Source organism: Anolis carolinensis, chromosome 6 (assembly GCF_035594765.1).
Source record: "Anolis carolinensis isolate JA03-04 chromosome 6, rAnoCar3.1.pri, whole genome shotgun sequence".
Taxonomy (NCBI): Eukaryota; Metazoa; Chordata; class Lepidosauria; order Squamata; family Dactyloidae; genus Anolis; species Anolis carolinensis.
In genome coordinates, this window is record NC_085846.1 from 20,126,234 (window position 1) to 20,154,188 (window position 27,955).

General features: G+C 41.7%; 2 protein-coding genes and 1 long non-coding RNA gene across 4 annotated transcripts; 2 read left to right on the forward strand and 1 right to left on the reverse strand.

The window, feature by feature from the left end:
* The first annotated feature begins 654 nt into the window (after window positions 1–654).
* Window positions 655–6,307, forward strand: nat14 (N-acetyltransferase 14 (putative)). The gene is made up of 3 exons (XM_003224507.4): window positions 655–932; window positions 3,764–3,868; window positions 5,006–6,307. The coding sequence occupies exons 2-3, from the start codon at window positions 3,788–3,790 to the stop codon at window positions 5,546–5,548; spliced, it is 624 nt and encodes a 207-aa protein (XP_003224555.1). The 5' UTR covers window positions 655–932; window positions 3,764–3,787; the 3' UTR covers window positions 5,549–6,307.
* A 2,537-nt stretch (window positions 6,308–8,844) lies between these two features.
* ssc5d (scavenger receptor cysteine rich family member with 5 domains) lies at window positions 8,845–27,474 on the forward strand. The gene is made up of 11 exons (XM_062983870.1): window positions 8,845–10,955; window positions 11,731–11,919; window positions 14,051–14,077; window positions 15,253–15,567; window positions 16,507–16,617; window positions 17,511–17,825; window positions 19,343–19,543; window positions 22,299–22,613; window positions 22,946–24,490; window positions 25,437–25,586; window positions 26,245–27,474. The coding sequence occupies exons 2-11, from the start codon at window positions 11,895–11,897 to the stop codon at window positions 26,634–26,636; spliced, it is 3,396 nt and encodes a 1,131-aa protein (XP_062839940.1). The 5' UTR covers window positions 8,845–10,955; window positions 11,731–11,894; the 3' UTR covers window positions 26,637–27,474.
* On the reverse strand, window positions 22,239–26,248 carry LOC134299877 (uncharacterized). Of its 2 annotated transcripts, none has more exons than XR_010007125.1 (2): window positions 25,916–26,248; window positions 22,239–22,641 (listed from the first exon to the last, which is right to left on the reverse strand). It is a non-coding gene; the product is annotated as an uncharacterized LOC134299877 (long non-coding RNA). The 2 variants fall into 2 exon arrangements; XR_010007124.1 differs by lacking the exon at window positions 25,916–26,248 and adding an exon at window positions 25,329–25,465.
* Window positions 27,475–27,955: the final 481 nt, after the last annotated feature.

The window sequence follows — 27,955 nt, forward strand, 5'->3', positions numbered from 1 at the left end:
ATCCCCATGTTTCCAAAGCAATAAGCCCTGCCAAACTATATTCCACACAGCCATATAACCCTGAATACCAAGGCAGGTAATCCATACTATCTGCTTTAAATTGGTCTGAATCCGCTATGCAATATAATCCAATTCAGTGTAATAATAATAATAAAACTTTATTTATACCCCGCCACCATCTCCCCAACGGGGACTCGGGGCGGCTTACATGGGGCCATGCCCAAAACAATACAATATAAACAGCATATAAAAGAACAACACATCACAACACAATAAGCAATACAATAAATAATATCCATTACAAAATAAATCAAGGAAACAATGAAAAACAAGGGCGGACCACATGAACATTAAGTTAAAACTCGGGGTGAGAGAGATACAAGAATAAAAAACCACAGCGAACAGGGTCATAAGGAAGTGGGGTAGTCTGGAGGATAGATATTAGAGGGAGCAACGGAAAAGAAATATAAAATAGTTACTCTCCAAAAGCACAAGGGAAGAGCCATGTTTTCAAGTCTTTCTTGAAGGCTGCTAATGTGGGGGCTTGCCTAATCTCAATGGTAGATTTTATACAGCTGTGTGGAAGGAGAGATCATGATTTCTACACTTTCTGTGTTCTCCTTTCTCTACCATAAAAGGGAATGATTGTCAAGAGCCCAACTACTACAGCTCAGGCTTCTCGCAGCTCACGAGGCCTCGATTCGTCCCCTTAGCAACTGTTACTAAGGGACTGAAGAGCGAGAGAAAGCAGGAGCGCGGCGCATGCGCAGACCACTAGAGCACACCTGCTGCAGGGCGAGAGCGGTCGGAGCGAGAGGGTCGGCACCCCCTCCCTCTTTTTGCCTCTCTCCAAGGGGGCGGGGCCTTCGAGAGACTCTGGGAAATTCCATGTCGCTCTGGAGGGGTGAAGGCAGCTCTTTTCTGCAGGCTGGGTGAGTCCATTGTGCAGGGAGGAGGGGGGAGTGTTAAGGTTCTGTGCTAAATCGAGCCAATCTATTTTTGTGCAGGGCTTTCTGTGGTTGTTCGTGGGCCATATTTTGCAAGGTCGATTTATTGCAGGATGGGGTTTATTATAGGATTGCCATTGCTCAGGGTAGCCTTTTATTTTATTTCGTTTTCATTCGCTAGCATTGTTTATGGGGGCAAAACATCCCCTATTTGGGTTAATGCTGAGCTGTGTGCACAAAGTGTTCATAACTGTAAGCAAGCTGATACCATGTGCATTTAAATATAGTGCACATAGGATTACGCAATACCACACAGTTTGAGTATCCCATATCCTAAAATTCTCCAAAATTGCCCATGAGTTGGTGACAACTTTGCTTGCTGATGATGACAACTTTGCTTGTATACAAACTTTGTTTTGTGCACAAAATTATTAAATTCTTACCTTCAGGCTATATGTCTTAAGGCAGGCATAGACAAACTTGGGCCCTCCAGGTGTTTTGGACTTCAACTCCCACAATTCCTAACAGCCTACCGGCTGTTAGGAATTGTGGGAGTTGAAGTCCAAAACACCTGGAGGGCTCAAGTTTGCCTATGCCTGGTATAAGGAGCATATAATCTGATCTCCCAAGATATTTCATTTTGTATATGCAAGTACACTAGACTCTCATTTGCCCGGAACTCAAGCAACTGCAAAAAAAAAAAAAGTAATAACAAAATAAATACTTTAAATATACAAACTGTTTTTAGAATACAGTAAAACTGTGTTACGTAACTTCGTCTTTATTTGTCTTCATTTGCTTTTAATTACTGGATTTCAGTATTGGCATCAAAGTCAATACAGAGTTTATGGTATGATAATAGTGTGGGGTATAGTATATAGCAGGCATGGGCAAACATAGGCTCTCCGGGTGTTCTGGACTCCAACTCCCACAATGGCCAGTAGACTGTTGGGAATTGTGGGAGTTGAAGTCCAAAACACCTGGAGGGCTGAAGTATGCCCATGCCTGCTATATAGGCCTATTTTTGATAGTAACTCTCAAGCGACCAGAAGCTACATTTATCCGGACATCTACCAATCCCCATGGGTTCCGATTATTTATTTTATTTATTTATTACATCATTTCTACCCCGCCCTTCTCACCCCTCAGGGACTCAGGGCGGCTTACAATATACATCAAAATAATTTATATCACATTTAAAAATCCATTTAGATTAAAAATTACATTAAAATTAAGAGCTTACATTAAAAAACCTACATATATATACATTCAGGCGCATTTCACGTCCAAGTAGGGGCAATCAGTGAGTCGTATAATTATCATATCTTATTTCTACTGCTACTCTTGCTCAAAAGCCTGGTTCCATAACCACGTTTTCGTTCTTTTTCGGAAAGACAGGAGGGAGGGAGCCTGTCTAATTACATTTGGGAGGGTCTAACTGAGAGCATACTGTATTTCAAAATCTGAAAAGATCTGGGATTCAAAGCACTTCTGGTCCCAATAATTTTGGATGATACTCAACCTCAAGTTAGTATAGCATATATTCTGTTTTGCATTACTTTTCAAGGTGATCCTGTGTGGCCAGGGCTCTCAAGTTAGAAATAAAAAAGTGGTTTGTCTCAAATTATCTAGTAAGAATATTTACTTTTCAGCTGTACCGGCTATATACTTTCACACTACAGTATGAATCCCATATCCACAAGGGATACATTCGTGGATACCTGAAACCGTGGATAGCAAACCCTGTGTTTTGACTATTCTTGGGCTGAATGTGCAGAATATGCTAGAATCACACTGATGGACCTAGGGTGCATCAGGTATGTGTAAACTTTGGCTCTTCAGGTGTTTTGGATTTCAACTTCCACAATTCCTAACAGCCAGTAGGCTGTTAGGAATTGTGGGAGTTGAAGTCCAAAAACCTGGATGGTCGAAGTTTGCCCATGCCTGATCTACATTGTAGAATTGATGTAGATCAACTCCACTTTAACTGGCATGGTCCAATACAATGGCCCATGGGAGATGTAGTTTTACAAGGTCTTTAGCCTTCTCTGGCAAAGAGTGCTGTTGCTTCACCAAACTCCAAATCATATAACATTGAGCCATGGCAGTTAAAATAGGGTCAACCGCATTAACTCTACAGTGTAGAAGCATACCCAATATAGGCCCACAAATGCAGAGGGAATGTGTTTTTTGGAATATTGGTAAGTGAAACTGTGGATATTGAATGTGTGGATAAGGGATCATTCTGTATATCTATAGTCATTTTTAAAGATGTTTTTGGGTGCGTTTTCTCACCTCTTCTACAATTTTATGGTATGCATTTCAATAGGAAAGTAATAAAGAGTGAGATGTTGGACTGGTAGTCTTTCCAATGTAACTGGAGTATAAATGTTAGTCCTACCAAGGGGTGTGGGATGATGAATGCTGCAGTCTCAAATTATATCTGAATGGCCACATGTTGCTTACCTTTGTTTTCAGTATGAAAAGATGGCAGAATTGGTGCTGGAGTTACAGTATATTCCTACAAAGGAGTCAAGTCAGAAATAAAAGTCAAATAAACAAAAGTTTATTTGTTTATGATTTGTTTTTATTGCTGAGTTTTATATTGCTTATTGCTTGGGCTTGGCCCCATGTAAGCTGCCCTGAGGCCCCTCGGGGAGATGGGGCGGGATATGAAAATAAAATCATTATTATTATTATTATCATATATCTTGTTTCCATTGTAGCAGGTGTGCTGACCATGATGTTTGTTCTCTCCACTTCAGATTTTCATGAAAACCTAAACCAGTCAACATCAACACTTCCTTTCCTTTCAGGTGCTGTTTCTGTTTGCTGTCAGCATGCCTACCCTGGAACCTGAGCAACTGGCCATCAGGGAAATGAGAGAAGAGGAGGCACCAATGGTTTTGGAGCTTCTGAAGGTGAGATGGATTGGAGGAGAATTGTTTCAGCTACATCTTTTCTTTCTAGTGACTTCCAGGGATTTTCCTGCTTCTTGCAGGGGTTTGGACTGGATGGCCCATGAGGTCTCTTCCAACTCTACGATTCTATGATTCTATGACTTCTGAATTGTAAGTCCCAGCAACCCCCACCAATAGTCCAGTTCACAACATCTGGATGCTCACCCGATTTCTACCTATGTTCTGTATAGGACTGAATAAGAACATTCCTTTAGAACAGTGGATTGCAACATTTTTAATGGCATTTACACTTAAAAATATATCTGTTCCGATTTACTTACACATCCAACTTAAGAACAACTTGGGGGCTGCCTGTATTCATTTTTCCTTTGGCTATGCATTAGGAGGAAAACTTTGTAAACCAGAGTAATTTAGTTATTGAAATGAGTGATCAAGGTCCCTATTTCCAAAACGCTTTCATTGATCCATAGAATTATGAAATCATAGAGTTAGAAGAGGCCATGCGGGCCATTCAGTCCAACCCCCTGACATGCAGGAAAAACAAAATAAAAGCACCCCCAAGAGATGGCCAGCTAGCTTCTGTTTAAAAGCCTTAAAAGAAGGAGTCTCCAAGGCATTAAGTTTCACTGTTGAACAGTTCTTACTGTCAGGAAGTTCTTCCTGATGTTCAGGTGGAATCTCCTTTCCAGTCATTTGAACCCATTGTTCTGCGTCCTTGTCTCCAGGGCAAGCCTGCTCCGTCCTCCTTATGACACGCTTTCAGATATTTAAATATGGCAATATACCTTCTATTCTGCAGGCTAAATCATTAGACTGTCCTATTTTTCATAGGGCAGCCAAGCATTGGGACTTCCATCAGAGAGATATGAAGACTGTCTCTGTCCATCTGCATCATGGGGGCCTTTAGTGATGTTGGCAGTCTCCGGTTCTTTCTTAACTCCATACAAATTGTCTCAAAGCCTATAGGCTGCCTTTCTTTGAAGGCTTGTAAGAAAAGGAATGGGGGCCAAGCATAGGTAGAGAAGTATAGTGTTAACTCCAGAATGTCCTGCTTCAAATTGCGGTGTTGCCACTCATTGGATCCTCCCCAGCTCTCTGATTTTTCCTTCATATACTTTATCATTCTTCTTCCACCAGGATGGCTTCAAGGATACCGAGAACCGCTTGATACTGTATGTGCTGACCCGGCCGTTGGCGTTGCTGCTGATGGCGGTGGTGAGCAGCGGCCTGCGTTTCTTCCTGAACTCTTTTGTGGTGGCTCTTGTGTTGCCAGTGCTGCTCACCGTAGTGGCACTGAAACTTCTGCTGTGGCGCTCGCCTGACCTGAAGCATTTGTATACTTACTACAGCGCTGGCCAGCGAGGGCTCTGGGTGGCCGTGTATGATGAGGACGATGTCTGTGGCTGCGTGGCTCTGGAGCCCCACAATGGAGAACCACGCACTGCCGAGCTCAAACGCCTGGCTGTCAACCGTTGGTACCGCCGCTCTGGAGTGGGCCGCCACCTCCTTCATTTCCTGGAAAAGCGGGCTCGTGCCCAGGGCTTCAGATTCCTAGTGGCCCATGTCTCAGTTGTTACCAAAGCAGCAATTGGGCTCTTTGAAAGCTCTGGCTACAGTGTGAGTGGTGGGCGCCAGTGGCTCGGTTACACAGTCCAGCAGGAGTTCAGAAAAGATCTTTAGTAGCCGAGCCTGCTGTTTAACCATCAGCTGTCAAGCTTAGGGAGCCAGGCAGAATAGCATGTGGATGTTTTGAATCATTTTGCTCCTGAAAGGGAAAAGTATAGAGCTCCCCAAACCAGCGGTGGTGGAAGAAGCGATTGCCAAGCTCCAAACAGGGTAGTCCTTGGCAGAATAAGGTGGCTCTTTTCAACTGCAAACGGAAAGTTCTGCAACCATCAGATTAGCAAAGCTAATCAGGGTAAACTATTGTCTGATACTGTCTGCTGAGTCTGGCATGGTATTCAGAATCTTGTGTTGTATTGGGATTTTGGTCCTAAATTATGAACGCACAGTTTGAGGCACAGGAACAACCTGTTCTTGTTCTTCAGTCCATGCCTTGGGCTAGATAAAAGCTGTGTGTCATTTGTATGAAACACGTTCAGATTTTACACCTAAATAACCTCAACTTCAGGAGTGCCAGGTAAATTATGCATAGAAAGCACATATGGAATTTACTATTTTATTTATACCATGTCATTGATGTGTGTTGCACTTTAGAAGATGATAGGGCCTGGCCCCAAGGAACTAACCATCTAAAATGTAGTCTCATTTTACTAATCACGTAAGAGTTTCAGAGAAAAGCTGTTAGAGTTCAAGTTGGAGGTATACAAAAAGAAATATATTACTGTTTTCTAATATAACATGTTTGAAAAATGTATTTGTAATGTGGTTACAAAATGTGTTTTAAAATTGTGGAAAATTAAAAAAAATGTAACTATTCCCCTTTTAGTAATTTTGAACACACATGCCACTTCTATATAAGAGTCATATGCTGATGTCTTTTATCCATCTTTCTTCAGCATCAGTGGTGGCTTGTTGCTCTCTTGTCAGAGGGACAGTGAGTTCACTTTGAGTTTTAATTGGAATTACGATGAAGCTCAAGCCCAGAGTGGCATAGCAGGTTAAACAGCTGAGCTGCTGAACTTGCTGACCAAAAGGTTGGCAATTAGACCTTGGAGGGATCTACAGACAGGGATCAGCCTTTGTTCTGCAGTATTCAGTGGTACATATTCCCTGGTAATTCAGGAAAGAGCCATTTTCTTTCTTGGATTCAATGGGAATTTGATCTGAATAGGCATGCACCAAGATTAAGATGTTGGTCATTTTTATTGCTGAAAGGCACATGTTAGTGCTTTTTGTGGAATGTGCAGATGTTCTGAAGCAGGATAGGCATGAAAAATCAAAGTTAAATATGCCCCCCAGGTCGTTGTTAGTTTTACAGCAGCTCTGTAAAAGGACTGAAACAGAAACCAATTTGCATTGCACATATCAAATTGCTCTTCCTACGAGAAGAGGATGCTTCATCTTCTGTTCAGAGTTTCAAATCTCTTCCAGATCCATATAAAAGAAAGAACAGGAGACCTCTGTTCTGAACTTAGTCATATTCTTGTAAGCTACTCCCCCATTTCAGAACACTATATTCAGATGGTGTCCTTAGAGATTGCGTGCTGCAGCCAGTAAATGCATGCATGTGTCCTTGTTTTATTTAAATTAGTTCATAGCAAGCACTTTTGTTCTGATCCTTGAGTTCTTGTGGAATTTGGGAGGGCTGCAGTAAAAAGAAAAGTAAAAAAAATTACCAGAGGTCACATTTGTTTTTTAAAATGAAGTTGTTGTTCTGTTTATTTTAATACTGTCAGTGGGGAGAAATGCATATAGGACAGCAGAAGAATGACTGCCAGGAATGAGGTTAAGCACCCCCCTCCTGAAGCTGCCTTTCTAACAGTCAAAGGAACCATTGGGATTTGCTACACTAATTGCATCTCATGCATTATTCAGCCCAGCTTGAAGGTGAAAAACAGCAAAGACCTCTTGTTCTTCCTGCATTTCTTTACAGTTGTCAAATTAGGTGGTTGCTGAGGCAGGGTTGCAGCTGACCCTGTGAGCTGTGTTACTGCATATACGAGTCTAGCTGGGTTAGATGTCAATTTATGTGGTTCACTGGGAACTCTGACATGTATAAAGCAGGAGTAAGAAGCACGTGGCTCTCTGGGTATTGTTGGGCTGCAGCTCCCAGTAGCCTTAATCCACATAGTGAATCCTGACTATTGCAATGTAACAAATCCAGAGGGCTGTTTGTTTTCCATTCCTACAAATGAAACACCTGGATTTAAAACTGAGAAATGAGAACATATTTACTGTAGAAAGGGACACAAATTACAGAGGAACATGGCATTCTTGTGAAGACTCTGTCAATGGAAACTGGGATACTTAGTGTTGAGGAGCCTGCTTTGTAGTAGTGCCCTCAATGACAGAACGTTACTTGAGGGAATGGCAAATATTCACTAATGTGAATAGAGTAAGGGAAAACTCCATTGGGAATGGGGCTCAAACCCAAGTACCTAGGTGTGTTGCACTGTAACTCTTGTTGTCCACAGCCAACAGTTCAGCCCATTCACACTGCATGATATAAATATATGGAATCTTGGAGTTTAGAGTTCAAGGGAGAATGGTATTTAACAATTAACAGATGCGGACTACTGACACCTCACCAAATTATGAACCCTAGTATTCTGTAGAATGCTGTCATGGCAATTAAAATGGAATCGTAGTGCTATCGTTGAATTTGTGCCTACTTATTGTAAGCCGCTTTGAGTCCCCTCGGGGAGAAAGGCGGGGTAAAAGTGATGTAAATAAATAAATAACTGTAATATGAATGGTCCTCTGGGAGGAACTAGGCTCAGGAAGCATGCCATACCATAATCAAATATTACAGCTTGGAAGGCTTCCTGCTTTTCTGTCTTGATCCTACCAAAAACATTTGGCATTCAATAGTCACTAAACCTACTCCATTCTCACTGATTTTAAAAAGATTTTTGGATTGGTTATGCCCTCAATTTTTGGTTTTTCTCCCCATAAAGGCCTTTCTGTTTGTGCAAACCTTGCTGATATTTCCACTGGTTTTTCAGTAGCTCCGTTGTGGCAATGTCGTAATTCAGCATCAGAGTTGCTATTTGTATATATTTCTATGTGGACAGCAGCACCACACCCTAAGTATCCCTTCTTCTGTCTAGCATAAATCAGTACTTTGTCTAAACCACCACCTCAGCTCTCACGGTTTATTATAGCATTGACATGGCTTGTAATAGGGATGAATAAAGATCAAGGTTGCTGTGATTTGCCACATTTCTAAAGTTACTTTCTCATGCAGTTGGAACCACACCTAGAAAAGAATATTCTCTTAAAGAAGAAATAAGAATAGGATTCAGAAGTGGAGGCTAAACTGGGTGAAATGAAGAGCTCTATGGCACAACCACAAATTGTTGTAATTTAAAAAAATCAGCACTTTCAAATATTGAATCCTATGCGTAGCAGCATTGTTTTGGTTGCTCACCAGAAGCTTAGAAGAAATGAGACCAGGCTAACTTACTTGAGTAGAAAGTTTTACAGTCTGAGTGCTGCAGTAAAGGCTCTGCTATGAGTACTCACCAATCTAATAATAGTTGTGTAGCATTTCTAGTAATACAATGACAAAACCTAACCAATTGTGATAATATTGCTTTGAAACTGTCCACTCTTGACAGCTGCTGTTAAATGTTTTTGGACCTCACCTCTAATTTTGCTCTCAGGGCTACCATTGGATTTTATAAAGGGAATAAAAAAGTGGGAATTTGGTACATTGTTTAACTGTATAGCACTGAGTTGCTATGGTTATTCAGCTATTGTGCCAAAAACATTGGAACTGGTCCAGCAGCAGAAAACCCTACTATGCAGGTGTCTGAACAAAGCTAATGGTCCAAAATCTAGAAAGGAACTAGCACGGGATTCTTGAGGCTGGCACAAGGTTAATTCTGTTGTTAAGACCTGGCTTAAGGTGGCATTTCTTCTCCCTCTGCTCCTTCCTGCACAATTCCACCTGGACCTTGCTATTTCAATTATTTTTTCCAAATGCAAAAACTGACCAGCTGCTTCTCTGTTCCCAGGCCGTCTTGGCTGGGATGAAGGCCGTGACTCATATTTCCTGTGACGCTTTCCCTATGGATGGATTTGGCTTGCTGCAAGAAGAGCTACCAGCAAGCATTAGCCTGCATTTCATCTCAATGTGGGTGTAACCCCGTGAAAAAGAATAAAACGCAGCATATTATGAAACGTTCAGTCCTCCGCAGATCTGAGGACTTCAAGAAGTAGCATCCTGTTAGGATTACTCCTATGAAGTCTAATTTGTATTCCACCCTTCCTCCAAGGAGCTTGGGTTTGGGGGAAGCATCCGGTTTTTCCAATTTTATCCAGTGGCAAATGAGCACCCCAGTATGATATCTGGGCAAGAAACCAGACAGGAAATTGAGATGGAAGGATTGCCACAAAACTGTTGCACTGGAAAACTGAGATGGTGTAAAACAGGAAGGTATTTTTAACATTCTATCCCATCTGGACTACCCTCCAACATTTTACAAATGAATATCAGAATATGTGTGGCAACATCAGAGTATGGTTCAGATGGCACAAGTTTTTTTTTAATGAGGAAGAACATACAAGCTAAGTAAGATGCAGTAGCTTGCTTTTGCCTGAGCCTATTGGGAATGGAAAGTAATAGGAACAGAACCAGAAGCTCACTAAAGTCAGAGGCGGAAAACTTGTATGTTGCATGTCCTCCAACATTTCACAGATGAAAGCCAGGAGAAATGTGAAAGTATGGAAAAGATGGCAAAGGTTGTTAACAGAGTACTTCCTTAGGCGATCCCTCATCCAAGTATGATGGTCTTCCAAGTGTAGTGTCTTGACGGTGGACATGTTGGTGACTGTAGTGCCCTATTCTTGACCCGCATGTTCTTCCCCAGTGAGGACATCTGTTTCCAGGTGGATGGCGGTCCTGGTCAGGGTTGGCTTGATGTGCCGCCTTCTTGGCACGTTTCTCCCTTTCGCCTTCCATTCAAACCGCTTCAATTTCTACAGCACTGCTGGTCACAGCTGACCTCCAGCTAGAGCACTCAAGGGCCAGGGCTTCTCAGTTCTCAGTGTCTTTGCCACAGTTTTTAAGGTTAGCTTTAAGCCCATCTTTAAATCTCTTTTCCTGTCCACCAACATCCCATTTGGGGGGGGGGGGGGTTGGGAGACCCCTGTGTATGAGTTTATTTAATGTGTGGAGGTCAGGGCACAACCTCTCAACATACAGTCTTCACAGAGTGAGGGTCCCAACCAGTGGCATAATGATGGTGGTTTCTCAATCTATTGCAGCCTTCTTCCGCCTTCACAGCCATTGTAACATGCACCATGTTATCTTCCGCCTGCCCCGCCGTTGAGGTCTTTCGGTCTTCGGGTTGTTCTTGGTGGTCTGGATCCTCCCTTGCAGCCCCTCCTGGGAGTACACGACTCCGGTGGTTACGCCCGCAGGTTCATTGGAACACACAAGCCCCTTCATCACGATAAGGTGACAATCCATCAAGGGGGTGTTAACAGAGTAGAATGGCTTGATCCTATACTAAGCTCAAAATCCAGCTTTAACTAGGTTGAACTCAGTAAAACTCAGGGAAAGGCAGTAGTTGAATTTAATTCATGAGAGAGAGCAGAAAATGTGTGGAAAATGCAAGTGTGGAAGGGGAAAGGAGAAACTTCAAATGAAACAGGATCTTGAAGAAGAGGTGGGAGCACAAAACCAAGATAAAAAGGAACAATCAGATGGGCTTTCATGTAACATAGCGTTTGCCTTTTACAGGTACAGTATGTGGCATACACAATTTCAGCAGCAGATGTTCAGACTGAGGATACATAGGGAAAGTTCAATTAGCAGATGTTAAAAGAGCAGGCACCCACATCTTTTATAAAAGTGATGGGGGCATAGATGAAAGAACACAGAAAGACAAGGGGGTGAGACATACTCCTGGAAAGATCTTGACTTTTTTCCTCTTGATCACACAAATATACGGCTAGACTCATAGGGTATGTTAAAAATTGCATGCATGATTACACTGACTTATGGGTCTTAAAGGATTCCTTTCAGACAGTTGGAAATCCAACACGTACCACCTCCATCTAAATACATCACATTCTCCAGTGGGACTTCTACTATCTCTGGGATTCTCTTGCAAACCTTCATAGAAATGTCCTGAATTTGGTTCTTCTAGGCTGGGCCTGCTGGGAACTCCTCCTATCATTCTCCCTTCTCTTTTCTTTCTCTCACTTTTCTCCCTCTCCCTCCTTCCCAGACTGTAGATTGGAGGCAGACAATCCAGAGCAAGCAGGGGTGTTTCCCACTTTCTTTTCTGCTGATCTGACTCACTGCCTGGGTCCTCAGCCTTCAATAAAAGTGCTTCTGCCTTGCAAAATTGCTTCCTTGGCCAACCAGGACGCCAACGCTGCCATTAACACCATGCAACGGTGCTTCTTCTTACTGGGTGAGTGATGCCCTCCACATGGCCAGGATGCAGGCACGATTTTCCTTCTGGCCAGCTGACCCTGCCATAGGAAAAGTAAAAGCTTCACTAGCATGGCTGGATTCCCCCTCTGGGATCTGTGTGTTTGTAGTGGAGGTGGGCAGGATGCTTAGGTTTGACTCATAAGTTTGGAGAGGGAAGGGGCTTTCTTTTGCAACTTCTAAAAGGCAATCTTTTCATGCTTCTGTGCCATAAAACTTTTAACATTTTACAATGAAAACTAGGGACCCTCCAGAGTGTTTGAATGCCTCATGTTTCCATGTCATTGAATGTATGTCTCAACTTCTTTGCCCATTATCTACTCTGGAATTTTTTCTCCATCTGCTACATCTTGCATTCATTTATTCTGCAACAATCTGTCCAGCATCGGCTTGTCAAGCAAGGAAATGTTAGTAAACCGACTGTGATAGTTTATTTTTTTTAAAAAAACCCAACCCTGAAATATGTCAACTCCCATTACAGATCCGCTTGCAATATTTATAGAAAAACTGCAGATGAACTCATTCTGCAATATTTAGTGCTTGGATCAGAAGGGTAGAGAGATATAAGAAGAGCCTGCACTGGATTTAATGTCCATCCATGTGCACGCACAGAGCTGCAGAGTTACTTTTGGGGAATTTTAGAAGTTGTAACCCAAAAAAGGAATTTTGCCAAGTAACGTAGAAGCACGTTATCCACTGGAATCAAAATATTGTCCCAGTTCCACCAAAATGGGATGTCTAAACTGGGGGAAAATCTGAAGCATGATTGCATGCCAGAACTTTTTAACAAAAGGCTTTTTCAGACTTCTTCTCCAAAGGCATAAAACAGATAGTATTCTTGCCAGGGATCTAGTAAGGGTCCACATGTTTCTAACAAAGACGAATAATTGGAGTGTATGGGTATGTAGATATAAGTATTAATTCATCTGGCATAATTTTAAGAACAAGGGAGGAATCTTTGAGGCATTGGTTTTCACAAACTGCAGTCCACTACATCAAATCAAAGTTTGTGCCAAAAACAATAACAAAATTATTTAATGTGTCACAAGACCCATTGCTGTCCTTTAAAAAAAATCTGTGTCAGTGAAAGAATAATGCATTTGCCTCTTCCTCTGATGCTATTCCATTCTAGATCTTCAGGAAGATGACTAAAGCATTGGATGCCTACATAGGTCTTGTTGGACACAACCATTCCTTGATTTTGGCTCAGCCCACAGATTTCTGAAAATCTGTGCCCTGGAAGGAGTTAGACTGCAATTGTTGCTAGTGGCAACAATACAAATAATAGGCACGGCAAGCCATTTAATTAAGGGCACCAGATCATAATGTGTCTGGGGGCTTAGACTTTGAGGAGGCAAACATACGGAGGCAAACATGCATTAAAAACTATGGCTGAATCACTCCACAAGTCCTTTAGAACTTCTGCATTCCTTTTCCAGCTAGGTGCTTCTCTAAAGCTTGAGAATCACAAGACAAGCTTCCCCTTTTTTTGGGAACCCAGATTCAAAGGGTTGGTCATGCATCTGTGTCATAGAAGCTTTGTGATTTTACAGTGGAAACTGGGGGCCCTTCAGAGTGTGCATTCCATTTAACCACCCTGGTGAATACTAGGGTATGAATTTGATGAACTTCGTGGCGAGGGAATCATGTGGCTAGCTAGCCTTTCACATGATGTTAAACTGCAACCTTGAGCATTTCTCATCCTTGGCTACGCTGGTGAGGGCCGCTGAGATTAGTAATCCAACAGCCTTGGGATGGCCATATGATTTCAATGCCTTCTTCTAGATAAGGAAGTTGATTGGCAACAAGATAAACAACATCTTGACAAAATGTAGACCTGTGACTGTAACATCATCAATTTTCCCCCAATTTCCTGGATGATTTTAACAATTTTCACTGATGAAGAAGCCAATGAAGTTCTGACAGCTTCTATGGTGTATTTCATGCTTTTTTTGGGGGGGGGGGCAATAATAAGTGTAATGCAGTTTTGTGGAATTTGGATGTTGTCTTTTGTTGGGTGGCTAACATAGCTATTCTGGATATGTTTTCATTAAACTAGCATGTCCTTCAACTTTTTTGACTTTTTTAAACTTATTACTTTATTTTTGCAGTTGTCTTCTTGAGTCTTCATGTCACAGGTAAAAACCAATTTCCTGTCTCCATGATTAGTACAACAGAAAATTATTGTCACATATGTTGCTGTGTACCTTCAGATTGATTCCAATGTACAGCAACTCTATGATTGTTTTCTTGGCAAGATTTCTTCAGAGGAGGTTTGCCATTGCTTTTCTCTTAGGCTAAGGGACTGTGACTTGTGTAAGGTAAACCAGTGGGTTTCCATGGCTGGGTAGAGGACTGTATCTTTGGTTTCCTGAACTCACTCATACCACTACTCCATGCTGGTTTACTGCTCATATGTAGCCTCACATATATCAGTAGCACACTTTGTTTTCTGAGTATAGCTGTTAATACAGTCAAAAGGCTCCCTGCTTGACAAAAGAATTATCAGCAGGCATCCGTAAATTGAATGACTTGTAGAAGTATCAAAAAGGGTGCAGTCAGAAAATGAAACTGGTTGAATAGTGGTACAGTAGAGTCTCATTTATCCAACATAAACGGGCCGGGAGAACGTTGGATAAGCAAATATGTTGGATAATAAGGAGAGATTCAGGAGAAGCCTATTAAACATCAAATTAGGTTGTGATTTTACAAATTAAGCACCAAAACATCATGTTATACAATAAATTTGACAGAAAAAGTAGTTCAATACGCAGTAATGCTATGTAGTAATTACTGTATTTATGAATTTAGCACCAAAATATCATGATATATTGAAAACATTGACTACAAAAATGCGTTGGATAATCCAGAACGTTGGATAAGCGAATGTTGGATAAGTGAGACTCTACTGTACCTAGATTATTTTAGCTTGCAAATACATTTTGGCTGCTGAAGAACATAAACTTTTGCATGCATTCAAAATGGGTTCAAAGAGGGGTCTGCTCTTTCATAGGCAACTCTTGGGGTCTGCAACTTTTCATGCAAGAAGTCCCAAACAAGCTTTGTAAGCAAGAAGAACTGAGGAAACTGTAATTTGCAAGTGTAGAAAGTGCAAGGCATCAATAAGCAAATAATCAAAAATGGGGGAAGCCTATAAATGTCCAAACTAAGTAACGACAAAGTCAAGAGAAGGAATTTCACAGTTAAGTGGGAAGGGGGCTTATCAACATTCTCTGTTTTCTATTTCACATAGCAGTGAGTGTAGACATGCCTGTAGGAATATGACTTTGATGGCCATTCTTTCTTTTGGCAGGTGCGTTCCCAGTTCGTCTGATTGGAGGCCCAAATCTCTGTGCAGGACGAGTGGAAATTTTCCACCAAGGCCAATGGGGAACAGTGTGCGATGATGACTGGGACATGCGGGATGCGGCTGTGGTGTGCCGGGAGCTGGATTGTGGAGAGGCTCTTTCAGCTCCCCATGGGGCCTGGTTTGGGGAAGGACCTGGGCCCATCTGGTTGAATGAGGTGCGTTGTGCGGGCACCGAGTGGCACTTACACTCCTGCCACCACCTGGGCTTCCGAAAGCATGTCTGTACCCATGAAGAAGATGCCAGCGTCATCTGCTCAGGTGAGGTTTTCGATACTCAAATTCAACATCTATACTGGTTTTACGAAAAAGAAAAAGGAAAGTGAATAGAATGCCATACAACCAGGTTTTCATTTTAAGTGGGACATAATCAGTTATCATCTCTGGACTGTGCAAGAATGTGAACTATAAGTTTCCTCAGCACTGAGGAACTGTAGCAAACTTCTGCAAAATTAGCATTGGTGTTTCCAGCTCACAGGATATAGCTTAGATTTCCCTTTTATTCTGTTTAGAAAGGGATCACCATGATGAACAGACAACATCCTCAGCAATAAACTTGTATTAACCTCTAGTTCAAATTCTGCTACATTTATTACTTTTCTTTGAAGAGTTCTGTTTTTTCAAAGCAAAGAGATTGCCAATAAGATATCTTCTATGAAGTTTGTTTTAAAGTTGACGTTAGGTTGAGGCTGTTTAAATGCCTTTTGAACTTCAGACAGGCAGAAGACCTGTCTATAGAAGCTTTCAAGGGAGGCACTTGGCTGAACTTTGGACGGGAGGCTTTTATTTCTTATGATGTTTTGTATAAATTCAAAGGCCCATCCTGGCATGTCTTTAAAGGAGAATCCCATATCCCCATCCTTCTTTCTCCTTTCAACAACAACAACAACAACAACTTTCGTTTTCTATCCCACCTCCATCTCTCCAAAGGGGTTCGGGGCGGTTTACATGGAGACAAGCCCGATCCAACAAGGATTAAAACCAAACATACATTAAAACATATCTCAATAAAATCAACAACTTTACAAGACAATAACATAAAAACAAGAAGATTGTATTCAGCAGGCTGAATGCCATGTAGAAGAAGAGTTGTTTCTGATGTTTGGGCTGCTTTGTCTCTTGGAGAAAAATGAAGCTTAGTGTTTTCCCTCAGCAAGGCCAATAAACTTATCTAAAATGTTCACCCTTCTTCCTTTACAGAGCAGCGTTTCCCTCCTTTCACTTCTTTTCCTCCTCACACAACTTTCAGGAGGGGCAAAATGGACGTAGGAACCACAGCAAGACCAGTGGTTTCTCCTACCCCTGCTCAGGGTGAGTGTCTCTCCAGGCCAATAACCCATTTTATTGCTGACTTGAACAATTTAGATTCCACCTAAACATTAGGAAGAACTTCCTGATTGTAAGTGTATGTTATGGGATATGTTGCCTTGGAATGTGGTGGAGTCTCCTTCTCTGGAGGTTTTAAAACAAGCACCGGATGACCATCTGTTTAGAGTGCTTTAATGCTATGTTCCTGCATGGCAAAGACTTGGATGGAATGGTCCTTGTGGTTGCGTCCAATTCTATAATTCTAAAGGTAAAGGTAAAGGTTTCCCCTGACATTAAGTCCATTCGTATCCGACTCTGGGGGGTTGGTGCTCATCTCCATTTCTAAGCCGAAGAGCCGGCGTTGTCCGTAGACACCTCCAAGGTCACGTGGCCAGCATGACTGCATGGAACGCCGTTACCTTCCCGCTGGAGCGGTACCTATTGATCTACTCACATTGGCATGTTCTCGAACTGCTAGGTTGGCAAAAGCTGGAGCTAACAGCGGGTGCTCACTCCGCTCCCCGGGTTTGAACCTGGGACCTTTTGGTCTGCAAGTTCAGCAGCTCAGCGCTTTAACACACTGAGACACCTATAATTCTATAAACAATATATTCTCCTGAGTTGAGTTGAAAGAGATAAGGAAGGTGAGGTCCATACTGATTCAGGTTCTGTAAACTATACTTGTCTCCTCCTTGGCAAATGTGCCTTGGGACAAATGTCTGCTTTTGATCATTAGCTTTAAGAATCATTTGTAGGCTCAATATATTTTAATGCATATAGTTTTAATGGCTGCTTCAACATAGAATTAGTAACTGGGAAGATCCTGAAAAATCAGATGAAATGGGATATTGGGACAATGCAGATATCTTAAGTCACTGTCCTCTTTCTCCATGCAGGGGCTCCTGCTCTCCGTCTTGTAGGTGGCAGAAGCCATTGTTCTGGCCGGGTGGAAGTCTTCCATGAGGGACAGTGGGGGACAGTGTGTGATGACATGTGGGACCTTCTGGATGTTGCAGTGGTCTGTCGGGAACTAGACTGTGGGGAGGCTCTGGCAGCACCAGGGGGTGCTTTTTTTGGTGAAGGGAATAGTGTCATCTGGCTGGATGATGTGCAGTGCCAAGGAGAAGAGCCTGCCCTGAAACAGTGCCATACAAGTTCCTGGGGAACAAACAACTGCAGGCACAGTGAAGATGCTGGTGCCGTGTGTTCAGGTAAGAATGGAACAATTGCACTTGTTGTTCAACAGTCTTTGGTACTCTGGTTCTTTAAGGGGACATGATTCTGGAAGTCTTCACTGGACTTCTGGTCATCTAACCAATTTATTCCAAGGAGTGTATTTCTGGATTTCTTTCAAAAGCAGGAATGGGGACCATTTTACAATTTAAAATAATAAGAATATTTACAATTCAAAGATATAGTTGTGTTAGTCTGGAAAATCAGTATGCAAACAGATGTTGTAGCACTTTGGGATCTAACCCTAGCTTTCATAAACCTAGGATGCATCCACACTGTAGAATCAATGTAGTTTGACACCATTTTATCTCTCATGTCTAAATGCAATGTTATGATGGGAGTTGTGGTTTTATAAGGTCTTTAGCCTTCTCACCAAACTATAACTCCAAGAATTGCATAACATTGAGCCAGAACAGTTAAAGTGATGTCAAAATGTATTAATTCAACAGTGCAGATGCATCCCTAGTTTACTTCATTCATTAGAAAGTAGTCAAGGGCTGGATCTACACTTCCAAGTAATGTAGTTTGAACTGCATTACATAGTCAGCATAGACATGCATAATGCAGATTGAACTGGATTATATAAATCTACACTGCCATATAATCCAATTCAATACAGTTAATCTGCATTCCGAAACTGCATTATATGGCAGTATAGGTCCAGCCTAGGTCTTCTTCTTTCTCACAGTGTCAAATATGCTACAAGATCCCTCTGCATACACAGTATATATAGTGAGCAAGAGATATGGGCATTGGATATAGCAAGTATACAGAATGCATAGATAACAAAAATAATGCTGCTATTTTTATCTCATCTCCTTATTATCATTCTCTCCTCTCTCCAACTGTCCATGTCAACAGCTCTATCCCTCTCCCTTCCATTGTATTTGCTCCTGTTGCCTTAGAAACCAATCACACCTACTCCATTCTGTTCCCTGCCACCTAAGTTTTCCTACATCACATTGCTACACACCAAACTGAGGTTTTGTAGTGATGGGTCACATATAAAAACAGATGAAGATTCACCAGATAAAATCCTATCTAGTCCAAAGTTCTGTTAAACAATGGGCAACTAGTTGCTTAAAATGGGGGTGGGAATCATGCAGTCTCCCATATGTTTTTTTGACAGCAACTCCAGATGCTTGGACAGCAACTCCTAGCAGTCCCAATTAGTTTGTCAGGAATCCTGGGAGCTGTGGTCCAACATCTGGAAAGGCCATATATTACCCTGACTAGTAGCCATTGGTGACACAAACTTTCATGAATTTATCTACTCCCCCTAGAAAGCTATCCAAAGCCATGACTACCATCGCTTTAACTGTTACATCATTGAACTATGGAATTTATTGTTGATTACCCATTTTTTTAAAATATATATTTGGCTCACAGGAAAGTAATTATTATATTCACACTGATACTACTCAAAAGTATTATTTGGAGCTTCTTTTTGCGCCTGTTGCTTGAGTTTGTTACATAATGTACTTTCACTCCACAGGTGAAATGCCACTTGCTATGGTGGAAGAACATGTGGCCATGCTCACAAGGACATTGGCACCTCAGCGATTCCGAACTGTGGCCCCCAGGAGAATCCCACGTCCCACTCGGCCTTCAATAACCCAAGAAGAACCTGTGGCTAATGAGGCGTCACACGCAGAAAAGAGGCTGAAGGGAAGTCTTTCAGAGAGAGTACTAAATGGTGAGTAGCAGCAAGAAATAGGTTTGTGGACTTCAGGCAATTGTTCATGTGCTGTTCATTGCCTAAACATTTATTTTGAATATTTATCTTTTGCACTGCTGTTTGTGAACAGGTTCCTAAGAAGAACATATGAATACATAATAACATTCTGCAACAAGCAATGGTGTTTTGTGAAGGCTTCAAAGCAGAGGCGGATGGGAATTGTCTACTTTGCAGACCTTAGAATCCAATTTATGTATGCATTTTATATCCTGTGTGTTTCCCAGCATGGGATCCAACGCCCTGCCGTGCAGAATTAAGCTACAGTAGAGTCTCACTTATCCAACATAAACGGGCCAGCAGAATGTTGGATACGCGAATACGTTGGATAATAAGGAGGCATTAAGGAAAAGCCTATTAAACATCAAATCTATATATATAAAAGAGTGATGGAATCGCGGCACCGAGCAAAGCAACTAAACTACGGGCCTCCCAACCTCGACATTGGACAATACAACCCATCATCCATGCCTTAAGGTTGAAACAACACAAAATCACTTCACGCACCTCCACATGGAGAGAACCCACAACGCACCATCGGGAGCCATGCCCGGGAGGGAAACAAAAAGTATAATGGCCGACCTGCAACAGGGAAGGCAGGCAATGGGAAAAAGCTGTCCCCTGGGTCCTAGCGCCCGCCCATCATCCGAATCATTTATCTCCACTCCAACCTTCTACAATATCCAACCCATTTTAATACTCTATATTTTAAATATATGCTATGAACCATGACAATCAACACAATCTCTCTCCTAATATTTTAACAAGCTTAAAATCACAACACCAAATAAAAAACAACACTCTTAAAACACGGGAATGCCAGACACTAAACAATCAGGGCCAGCGAACACCTCCCACAATCTGCCATGCAGGACACAATCCAAGCACTCCCAACAGATGGCCACCCAGCCTCTCAATAATAATAATAATAATAATAATAATAATAATAATAATAATAATAATAATAACAACAACAACATCATACAATCCTAAGGTTTGCAGAGGCTGACTATTCTGTGGCCCTTACATTTCACATCTCTTTTTATGTTTGGAACCTTTAGAGTGTTTGCTTATCTTTTTCACGTAGAAAGAAGATAGCTGTATACTAAGAGAGGCCTGACTATTTCTGTGGCCCTGACATGTCACATCTCTTTTTATGTTTGGAACCTTTAGAGTGTTTGCTTATCTTTTTCACATAGAAAAAGGATAGCTGTATACTCAGAGAGGCCTGACTCTACTGTACATACTAAACATAAAGACAACCATACAACAGACATTCAATACCACCACTAACTCAAATTTCTCACCAACACCACCAGACAACGCCACAGCAACGCGTGGCCGGGCACAGCTAGTTAGGTTATGATTTTACAAATGAAGCACCAAAACATCATATTAGGCAACACATTTGGCAGAAAAAGTAGTTCAATATGCAGTAATGCTATGTAGTAATTACTGTAGTTATGAATTTAGCACCAAAATATCACGATATATTGAAAACATTGACTACAAAAATGTGTTGGATAATCCAGAACGTTGGATAAGCGACTGTTGGATAAGTGAGACTCTACTGTATATTTATATTTAAATATGTTAGAACAAGCTGAAAGCAGCACTGAAAGACACTTAAAATGAAAACACAACACTCTCTCCTATTAAAAGCTTTATCTGCCACAACACACTAAAATCCAAAAGCTCCCTTAAATAAAAATGTTTTTACCTGCCAGCGGAAAGACAGCAGGGAAATCAAACTGTATTTTATACAGGAAACCCATTTCCTGCCTACCTGCTTGCTTAAGTGCAGCCAGGGGAGAAGTAATTGGGAGGTTGATCTATGTCTTTGAACAATACTGAGGAGGTATTCTTTCTTATGATCTCTCACAAAACTAACAGCTGCTTGGGGTGTGTGTGTGATGTAAACCAGGAAATGTTAGGTGAGAGGAATCAACAGTTCTCCACATGTGGTCATCAGAACAAATAGGTAACCTCCCACAGCCACATTTGGCTAGGAACCTTCCCCTGGTTTTGGTAAGAAAAGAGAAAGGCAATGGAACAGATCTTGGTGATGCTACTCACATCACATGTGGGAAGTGTCGCCCTTCTGTAGAGGAGCCTTGCTGGCTCCATTGGAAGCCTCCAGTGATGCTTCCATCCCGATTGGGGTGTGTGGCCTCTGCTAGAAGTCACACAATGTTGTGTGATGTCTGGAATGGGGCTCTGTCCCCAAGATAGGGTGGAAGTGTCCTAGGATGCCAAATTTACCCCATCTGGTGAGGCCCTGAAAGGCAATATGCTGGGAGATCCATTCATTATGCATCTTCCACATCACATCTATCTTGATCCAAGGTCACCACAGAATATGCTCCAAACCTACTTCTAAAACCCATCAGTTACACCAGTGGTTCTCAACCTGGGGTTCCCTGGTGTTTTTGGCCTTCAACTCCCAGAAATCCTAACAGCTGGTAAACTGGCTGGGATTTCTGGGAGTTATAGGCCAAAAACATCTGGGGACACCTGGTTCAGAATCACTGAACTACACCATCACAGTATCCAGATTGCTTGGGATACCTCAGCTTATGAATGTTTTTTGAGTGAGAAACATATATTCACTGATTAGAGGCTAAAGAGAACCTGTGCTCCAAGAAATAGAGAAATGTGATATTTTGGCTTTTAATTGTTAAACTGTTTCAATCTCCTCAATCTGTTTCAATTTCAGGCCAATGGCAGGTACGGCTGGTAGGAGGCCCCGGATCCTGTGCTGGTCGAGTAGAAGTTCTATATAAAGACCACTGGGGAACGGTGTGTGATGATGGCTGGGATCTGGTAGATGCAGCTGTGGTGTGCCGTGAGTTGGGCTGTGGAGCTCCTCTTCTCAGTCCGGGCAATGCACGTTATGGGCCTGGTTCTGGACCAATCTGGTTGGATGACGTCAACTGCACTGGGTCAGAGTTCACTCTACGGCGCTGCCGTTCTCAGCCCTGGGGCAAGCATAACTGCAATCACCACGAGGATGCTTCTGTTATCTGCACAGGTGGGAAACTACCCCATTTCTTCATGGACTAGAAAATACAATATTTTGGACAGAGAGATATGATCAGCTGTTCTGAAATTGCCATATAAAATAATCATAGTGTGTGTATTAACTGTTGAATTGGATTAAACGGGGATCAAATACATATATCTAATGTCAGCCTATGATTATAGTGGAATCCATCAAAAGATACCACACTATTTAACTTTCAAGCCTTTCTTCTGAAAAATCTGGTGAATCATATTTCACTGGGTCTTGTGAGAATCCTTCAAGACTTCTCACCATGCTAGGAATAACTATCAACACAGTTTTCATCTCTTTTGTATTTTCAGGGAAGTGGAAACGTTTGTCATTACTAAAGCCATCCAGTGATTCAGCTAAATCAACCACCACCATTTCTACAACTACTGCAACCACCACCATCACCCCTACTACTACTATTACTACTACTGCACAAAACATTAGGCCTGTAGATGGACCAGAGTTGCAAAGCACCTTGGATGTACCTGAGACTACCAGAACCACTCAGACTTTTCTAGATGAATTGGAAAAAGAGACATTACAATCATGGCACACTGATAACCCTTTGAGGCCCATACAAAATGAGGAGCTTGAACTAGAACAAAATACAATGGTAACAAGCCCCACAGACACAGCTGAAATAACCCCTAGTACAGAAATAGTACTGTTGTCTGTCCAAGAAATGGAATCAACCAGTACCCCTGAGAGAAGGCCAACTACATACAAATGGGTGAAGGAGGCCACAGATGAAACTACACCCGATCTAGAAATCCTGCAGCGTGTTCAGAAGACGTCTTCAACCAAGATTTCAAAGACAAAATCCTACATGAACAAATGGAAACAAGAGCCAAATTATGTCTCAACAGAAACCCAGCCATCCTCAAACATGCTGGATTTGGAATCTAAAAGAGAAAGAGAGATGCATAAAACTATAGTTGATCTACAGACCTTGCAGAATGGTCAAGGAATAGAATCAGTCAGCTCCCCAAAGAACATATCTCCACACAAATGGGAACAAAAGGCAACCTATGCTACAACAGTGTCTCAGCCACCTTCGACCATATTGGATTTTGAATCTAAAAGAGACACAATAACCCATACGCCCATGAATACTACCACACCTGATTTAGAAATTTTGCAGAATGGCCAAGAGATGGAATTAACCAGCTCCCCAAAGAGCACAACTCCACACATATGGGAACAACACTCAACTTACGCTACAACAACATCTCAACTATCTTCAACCATGGTGGATATGGAATCTAAAAGAGACACAACAACTCATATGGTCATGGATAGAACTGTCACTGACCTAGAAATTCTAAAGAACGGTGAAGAGATGGAATCATCCAGCTCACCAAAGACAATATCATCCCCACACGAATGGCAACTAAAGCCCACTTCTTCTTCCACTGAGTTCTTGTCACCCTTTGTCATAGAGGATCTGGAATCTGAGACAGAAGCTGAGTCAACCACTCCATCAGAAATGGATCTGCCCACAGTAACAGATACTGATAATCCTGCAACAGACATGGAGCCTCCCATACATTGGAGCAACATGTCTAAAGTGCCTCACATCACACAAGACGTAGAACCCATCAATGCTGTAGCCGAAGCTCAACCTACCACATGGATAAAAGATAGGGAGGCAACTGATAATTTAGGAAAAGAACTGATTCAGTTCTCAAAGAGATTAGAGGCTACAATGGCAATAGAACTGCCAACAGCCACAGAGAACATGCAACCTGTACAGCACATGGAAACAACTTACCCCAAAGTCCCAGACTCTAAAGAGAATACCAGTCAGAAGCAACAAGAGGGATCAAATAAAAATCTGCATGCCATACAGCCAACAGGTGAGACGCAGCCCTGGTACCATCTCTAGGGATGGGATGGGAATTCACCAGCTGTTCGAATGAAATTCCTGACCTCTTTAAAAATTGATGCAAGAAGGAAAAAAAACTGTCAAAATTTCAACACCTTTGAGGGGATTTGTTTTTCTTTCCAGCCCAAAGCTGCATAGATTTCATGGAAAAGCTTTTCCAGTTGATACACACTGGCTACTGTTTTTCTGCAACCCCCCCTCTCTTCTTCTCCAGCCCCAAAGTTGTGCAGAAATCATCAGCTATGAAAAGATGTTACAGCTGTCACATCAGCTGGGGGTTGAACTGATAAACATTCGCAACTTTCCTGCTCTCTATAAATTCCTGCAGCTCTCAAATGAGAGCTGTCAACTTTCTGGCAACTTATATTCTCCCCTTCAGCCCCCAGCTGGTTTGACAACTGTACGGTCTTTTCACAGCTGGTGATTTCTGCATAACTTTGGCACTAGGGAGGATAAAGGAGGGAAAGTTGTGGAAAAGCAGTACCTCATGCTTGTCAGTTGGAAAAGCTATGCACTTTTCAATAAAAGCTCCACAATTTCCAGACTGCTTCTTGTCTTCTCAGGAAATTTTCTCCACTGACCTATTGACTGGGCAGGATGGTGGAATGTTCCCCATTTGATTGGAAAAATAATAATCAAGAATTACCTCCAACTCCAAGATTTTGGGGATGGGGTACCAGACAAGGTACAATTTGGCCCCTTCTTTGCATTGATTGTGACTATTTTCCATCTTCCTCCCCATCAGAAGGAAAATGAAGATAGTTAGACTCAATGAGAAAGAGCAATAGCTGCCCTCTAACTCACATTACCTTTCTTTTCCCTTTGGAATAAAATCCTAGTAGGGAAGAGAGGAGATGGCAAAGGAAGCTTTCATTGTCATCACTGTTAACCACATTCTTCTTCTTCCATTACACCAGAGTTCACTCCCAGTGATGTGACATCTTTGGATGAAACGGATGCTCACAATACAACCAAATGGCCCCAAAGTCCAGTGTCACACACAGTCTCACCAGGTGGACAAACTGAAGATGGTTTGGAGAGCTCAGGGGATACAGAAAGAGAAACAAGTAAGGATCTCAGATAAAAACTTGTGATAGAAATCAGGAGATCTTATTTTTAAGGCCTCTTCTTTATTGCAAGAATTTTTTCCTTTGCAGCTCTTATGAGCACTGGGCCCTCGGTCATACAAGGGAGTAGCCCTCTTAGTGTGCTTCAATCCTTTAGTCATTTGGCACATGTTGTTTAAGCAAGGTGCCCATGAATAGTGTTGAGCAAAGAGCCCAGTTGCCTCGCTGGCCAGCTCTAAGCCAAGCAGCCAGGAATGGGATTTGTGCTTGAACTAGGTTAGTTTTCACAAAAGATTTCCCCTGCTTTATAATTCTTCAGGTATACTTACTGATTGTAGGCAAAGCCTAAGTCCCTGGAAAGGAGATTCCACCTGAACATTAGGAAGAATTCTCTGCCTCGGAGTCTAGTGGAGGCTGCTTCTTTGGAGGCTTTAAAACAGAGGCTGGATGGTCATCTGTTGGGGGTACTTTGAGTGTGATTTTCCTGCATGGCAAGGGGTTAGACTTGATGGCCCATGTGGTCTCTTCCAACTCTATGATTCTATGACATTTCTTTAGTTCAATTGATCACACAGTTTTAATCAAAAATCTATTTTCTATTGGCTGCTGGTGGTGGTGTCATAATGCAGTCATTGTTCCTTTTTTTTTTGTCTTGCAGACTTCACGGATATTGTCTCAACACCAAGCATGACTAAAGCACTGAGGCTGGATATTTCATCTGATGAGGCTGTTGCTAGTTCTGCTAAACTAAGTGAATCACCCTCTGGCTGCCCTATTAGGCAGGAGCAAAAACAAGAACACCAAGACTTCTGCTGTTCATCACCTGCAGTGAGGAACTTGGTCCAAGCCATGGAAGGCCTCCGTGGGGATCTGGGCTCCCTCTCCACCACCATTCAACATCAGGGTTCCCAAATGGAAGCAGTTGCTTTTAGTCTAGCTGAGCTGGCAGCTTCGGTGCGATATTTGGTGCAGGCACTGCCTACCCTCAGACTGCAGCCCTCAGTCCAGTCCCCCTCTGCTCCACATAGGCAGGATGAGGATCAGAGGTAAAACCAGCTACCCTTAAAATGAAAAGTGCTCTTCCTGGAACACAAGGAAGTTGATGCCAAGTCCAGGTAGAGTTGGAAGGGACCAAAATGCTATCTGGTCAAACTCTGCTGGGAAATGGACCAAGATCAACCCATGCAATTGTAATAGATATGTGATAAACAGAGATCACAAACATTGCAGAAAAAATTGTAGAGGAGCGTGGTCCAGTCATGGTTATGGCCAATTTATTATAACCTAGAGGTGCTATTGGGTGAGATAGGGTGATTTGAAGACCTGAGAAATACGGTATATTTCCACCAAAAGATGCATTTCCTGAGATATACAAGAACAATTAATTATTTCAGATGACTCTTTCCAATGTGTATCAAATGCCTTTCTTGTTCAGAATGTTCTCAAATTAAAGGAGCTGGTGGAAAATTAAATTAGCTGTGGCAATATTTGACATGCAGAATGAATTATGACTGGCTATTGATTGTCCTAAGATAAATTTTCAGATAGATGACTGGATTGTTTACTTGAACAAGTATTAACTACATCATGACTAATCAGTTTTTTCTACTAAAAAATCTTAAAACTGAATGGAAGGAGTAACAGATTTTTCAAATCTGAATATTCCCTCTTTATTTTTTCTGACAGGTCAGATACTCTTTCTATGTAATAAAATGGGGTGTACATAGTTTGATTTTATTTCTTTGTAAAAACAAAATAGCCAAAGAGATAAGGAATTGATGTTTTCTTCAGTCTGGATATTGGTTTGGAACGAGTAACAAGGATAATTCTCTTTGGTAATGTATACAGCATCTGAGTCCATGCCAAACAATAAAGTACTTTTATAGCAGATTTGTTGTCAGTTACCTTCCCAAGTTACCCACAAGTTTATAAAAGTCTTGGTTCTTTCTGTTTCACCTTTCTCTTGAAATAGAAAGAATCCTGGATTGGTTCTTTCTGTTTCACTTTTCCCTTGTATAAGTGTCCTATCTTATTATTTATTTAAAAGATTTTAAATGTTTCTTTTAAAGATGAATTGTCATAAGACATCATAATGAGATGCTAAATAGCTGAAAATCTAATTGCTATTTTAACATTCAAACCACAAAGCTATCCAACATGACTCTTAAGATGTAGGATGTCCTACATGTCCTAATTGCCTGAACTGACCGCCAGATGGCATCACAATGTTATAGAAACAAATTTGTAAATTGAACTTCTAGCCTCTTTAAATAAGATGCTTGAAGTAGCCTGAAAGTTTATCTGTTAAGAGAGTGTTGAAGAAATGGTTACTAAATGTAATGTCTCTGCTTGACTTTGTGAGTAAAAAT